Genomic DNA, 5,048 nt, shown 5'->3' with positions numbered 1-5,048 from the left:
TTAAGTGCTGCAATCTTTTTACCCTTGTTCATTTCTCTTGTTTTTCTCTTTTTTTGTATAGTGGAAATACCTAAATAAAAAAGTCTCTAGAACTTCATTAATAATATAGAAATAATGTATCAATAATAAATATAAATTATTAATAATACATATGACAATAATTATTTGAACCTTCTTGTGTTTCTTCCTGAGCTGGATTGTTATTACTTTGATGTTGCCTTGTTGTATTACATTGCATAGCATCAAAATCTATCAATATTAAAAATAAAAAGTAAATTATTAATGTAAACTAAATTCATAACGCTGAATGAAATAGAAAAATAGGAGTTGAACCTTCATGCACTTGTTCAGGTATTTGTTCTTGTATTCCACCATCTTCTTCCCTATGATCAACATCTTGAACAAGAGAGATGTCATTATGTGGCTCTAACGAACAACGTGCAATTGATGCAGTTTGACTTTGTGTAGATGTCATAGGTAAAAATGATCTTGATCGATGTCCATGTCCCCTTGCCCTTCTTAATGAACCCGGTGGTATAAATGAACTCTTCACTATATTTGTCCTAGGTCCTTTCTTTTTTTGTGACCCCATTTCTAGCGTCATTTACCTGGAATATTAGCACATCAAATATATGTGAATTTTTTTTCAAACCAACAAAATATATCATGACATAAATAAATATGGGGAACAACATAAATAAAATATGGAAAAAAGACAAAATGAAATGTAAACTACATTGAATAACTAAATTACACATAAACATCCAAAATAAATTATGTATATGTTATAGAGTTTATTTTGAAAAGAAACATTATACAGTAGCATTCAAACAATAATAATTAAATAAACTTCAAGATCCATGTTTTCTTTTCTTCTGTGTTGAAGATATATCAATTATTTGTGGCTCTATATCCATCATCTTCCAACTAATTTGGTCATTTGCATCAACTGTAGTTGTTTCTCCAGATTCAAGATTGATAGATTCATCAGCTTGATATGCTTCACCGAATTGATTCAAATCAACGGGGTCAATGTCTTCTTCTAATGGGATGTCATAGGAATCTCGAGGATGTGCCTTTATCACATAATGCCAGCCTTTGTGAATATTGTCTGGAACATAAAAGACTTGTGATGCTTGGTTAGCTAAAATGAAAGGTTCATTTGTTTTCAAAGTTCGTTCTGATTAACACTAACCCCCATATTCATCAATCTTAACCCACCTCACTAGATCATAAACATCCCACCAATAACAAAGAAATAAAAAAAAACGAAATCCACAAAGATATTGCAATTGAATAATCTCAGTTAAGACACCGTAGTAATCTATGTTGTTAACTTCATCACCAATATCTCCAATTACAACAACTCCACTATTTTGTGTCCTCAAACCTTGGTCATGATATTCAGTATGAAACCTATATCCATTGACAATGTAACCATAAAAAGATGTCACATATCGAGCAGGACCACGTGACAATGAAAGTAGGGCTCTCATCTTTTGACTTGGGTCATTTTTATGCAACCATGCAACCTATAAAAAAAATAGTTTTAAAAAGTGAAAAATCAATTCCTAGTGGTTACAAATAATTAAAATAATTAATTACTCAAAATACATACAAAACTTAAAGTGTACTTACTTTCGTCTTAAACCATCTAATAAAATTTTTACTCCATTGACCTTCTGACATGCCTATGAAATTGGTTGCTGGCAATTGTAAATACTCTCTAAAGGGGGAAAAAAAAAAAGAGGATTATGGGTGATTGTGATGAATTAAAAAAAAAAAAGAGTAAATACAATATGAATAAGCTTAAAAATATCATACTCGATGTATGGCTGGACTTCATCACAATTCTTTAATACATAAATATGAGCTTGCTCCCACTCCTGTGTATCAAGAACACGAGTTTTACTAACACCTAATCCATGTCCTACTTTGGAGAAAATTGATAAGCCACCTTTATTTTTATTACTGCTGCCATTATAGTTGCGCTCCATTCTATTAAACTTTGTCTCAATGCTATTCAAGTACCTTGAGCAAAGAGTCATGCACTCATTTGCAATGTACGCCTCTGCAATTGAACCCTCTACACAAGCTCTATTACGAATACTTGACTTCAATGAATATAATGCTCGTTCTATTGGGTACATCCAATGATACTGTACTGGTCCACCAATTTTAGCTTCACTAGCCAAATGCATAGGCAAATGCACCATAATGTCAAAGAATGAAAGTGGAAAGATCCTTTCTAGCTTGCAAAGAGTTATAGGAATTTGCTTTTCTAATTGCTCCAATACATCTGTCTTTAATGCCTTCGCACCTAAATGACTAAAGAACAATGAAAGCTCAACAAGTGGTTCATATACTACTTTAGGAAGTAAACCACGCATTGCAAGAGGAAGTATATGTAATAGAAGAACATGACAATCATGAATCTTTAATCTTGAGATTTTACTCTCTTTCATGTTTACACAAAGAGAAATATTGGATGAAAATCCATCTGGAACTTTTAACTGCTTCAAAAATTGGCAAAGCCTATATTTTTCTGTAGTAGATAAACTGTACAATGCTGGAGGTATCACAACTTTATTCCCCTACTGTACTGAGTGTAACTCTGGCCTTATATTTAATGCTTGCAAGTCAAGGCGAGTTTTGATGCTATCTTTAGTTTTTCCCTTTATGTTCATGATTGTCCCTAGTATATTATCGCATATATTCTTTTCAATGTGCACGACATCTAAGTTGTGGCGTAGTAATAAGGTCCTCCAATATGGAAGGTCAAAGAATATACTCTTTTTATTCCAATTGTCCCCCCTGCCATCATGTGAGATTGCTTTCTTCATATGAAGAGCCTTAGTTAATATGACCCCTTCAAGATTTTTCACTTGATCAAGTATATCATCTCCTGAAAGTGGCTTGGGTGGTAACCCTCGCTCCCTTGTGCCATCAAAAGATTTGTTATCATTTCTCCATTTGTGATTAAGAGGAAGATATTGTCGATGACCCATATAACATTGCTTGCCTCCATTGGCCAACCTCATCCAACAGGTGTCCTTATTACAACAAGGACAAGCCAACTTTCCCTTAGTACTCCAACCTGATAAGTTCCCATATGCAGGGAAATCATTGATAGTCCATAGTAAAACTACATGTAACTTGAAATTCTGTTGTGCATATGCATCAAATGTATCAATACCAGTTTCCCATAACTCTCTTAGTTCTTCTACTAAAGGTTGAAGATAGATATCAATTGCATCTCCAGGACCCTCAGGACCAGGAATAAGCATTAATAAAATAAAATTTGATTGTTTCATGCACATCCAAGGTGGCAAATTGTATGGAATGAGTAAAACTGGCCAAACACTATATGGCATTTTTGAATTGGCAAAAGGTTGAAATCCATCACTAGCAAAGCCTAGTCTCACATTGCGAGAGTCTGAGGCAAAATTTAGATGTAGTTTGTCAAAGGAAATCCATGCCATTGAATCAGCAGGGTGTCTCATCACTCCATCATCTACCCTCTTATCTTTATGCCATCTCATCAAAGACGCTGTCTTTGTGGACATAAACAATCTTTGAAGTCTTGGCTTTAGTGGAAAGTAACGCAGAATTTTTTTTGGTATTCTCTTCCCATTGGTTTTAACCTTGTCTTCCCCATTATATTTATCAGTCTTCCATCTAGAATAGCCACAAATCTTACAAAAATCTAGCCTCTCATCCTCTTTCCAATATAACATGCAATTATTTACACATGCATCAATTTTTTTGTATGAGAGACCAAGATCTTGAATTACTTTCTTTGCATCATAATATGATTGTGGCAAATTAGATCCTTGAGGTAATAATTCATCTTTCAATAATTGCAACAACATAGTAAATGACTCATTACTCCATCGACCAAGGCTCTTGATATGGAGCAATTTGACTAAGCAAGATAACTTTGAGCTCTTAGAACCTTGGTATAATGGTTGCTCAAAATCTCTTAGTAACCTATAGAATTTATTCGCTTCCTCATTCGGTTCCTCTTTATGAATATCACTAGCGAAGATATCTGTATCCATATCATTTGTATCTTGACCACAAAACTCTGGATACAAATCCCTTAAAATGTCATGCATCTCATTGCTAGGCTCATCTTCACTTTGTTGAACACTTTCTAAATTAGATTCAGATTCACCTACCCTTTCTCCATGGTGATACCAAAATGTATAATTACGTATTATTCCATACACCTTGAGGTGTGTCCCTACCACTTCTCGTGTGGCGGAATACGTGTTACTACACTTGACACATGGACAACGTATTTCCCCATGCCTCCCAGTCTTCTTAAAAGCATAGTCCAAAAATTCCTCAACCCCACGTAAATATACATCATTAAGACGATCACCAACAAGATCCATCCATCCTTTACTAGGAGCCATTATCTAATAAATTGATAGTTAGAAATATAACCTATAAAAATAAGCAAACATATTTGACAAGAAAAAAATTTAGTTTAAAATTTTGGTTACATTATTCAATAAATAAATATTAAAAAAAATTAAATAACATTGATCACAAAAAGGATGGTGCCAAAATATTAAATGAAGTGGAAATTTAAAAGTATGGTCAGAATGGAGGAATTTGAAAGACAAAGAACTATAAAAGTGAATTTTCTAAATACAGAAGGACTTATGGAATAATTGTGCATTGATCAAAGAGAGGGAGACACTTGGTAAAATAAAAGCCACTCCTTTTTGTTCCTAAATCAATCAGCTGTACTCTCAATCTCCCTCAATTTTTCATTTTCCTTCATCCTCTATTTTTTGTTTCTTCTTTTATTCATTTTTGTTAATTAATAATATATATTTATTTTATACGTGTATTAGTATTTTTAAATTTTAATAAGATTATTAAAATTTAAAAAAATATTTTTTTAAAAAAAATAAAAGTCATTTTCCTTAAATATGGCATAATTAAAATTTTATTTTTAAGTTTAAAAAATATTAAAATTATGAATTTATATTTTTAATAATTTTTCTACTTATCTTTTAATTTAAAAAGAAAAT

General features: G+C 32.4%; 1 protein-coding gene across 1 annotated transcript; it reads right to left on the bottom strand.

The window, feature by feature from the left end:
- Positions 1–851: 851 nt before the first annotated feature.
- Positions 852–4,421, bottom strand: LOC131178387 (uncharacterized). The gene is made up of 4 exons (XM_058143344.1): positions 2,604–4,421; positions 1,797–2,513; positions 1,196–1,532; positions 852–1,111 (listed from the first exon to the last, which is right to left on the bottom strand). The coding sequence occupies exons 1-4, from the start codon at positions 4,419–4,421 to the stop codon at positions 852–854; spliced, it is 3,132 nt and encodes a 1,043-aa protein (XP_057999327.1).
- Positions 4,422–5,048: the final 627 nt, after the last annotated feature.

The sequence above is a fragment of the Hevea brasiliensis genome, chromosome 3 (genome assembly GCF_030052815.1).
Source record: "Hevea brasiliensis isolate MT/VB/25A 57/8 chromosome 3, ASM3005281v1, whole genome shotgun sequence".
Taxonomy (NCBI): domain Eukaryota; kingdom Viridiplantae; phylum Streptophyta; class Magnoliopsida; order Malpighiales; family Euphorbiaceae; genus Hevea; species Hevea brasiliensis.
Note: the sequence above shows the minus strand (reverse complement) of the source record. Positions and strands in the feature narration are given on the sequence as shown.

Bases quoted from the DNA above. Each gene is read 5' to 3' on its own strand.
- LOC131178387 (XM_058143344.1), bottom strand. From the start codon at position 4,421: ATGGCTCCTAGTAAAGGATGGATGGATCTTGTTGGTGATCGTCTTAAT. The intron at 2,514-2,603 runs GTACAGTAGGGG...TTTTTGAAGCAG, and splicing joins TAAGGCCAGAGTTACACTCA to TTAAAAGTTCCAGATGGATT. The intron at 1,112-1,195 runs GTTAGTGTTAAT...TTTATGTTCCAG, and splicing joins TAAGATTGATGAATATGGGG to ACAATATTCACAAAGGCTGG.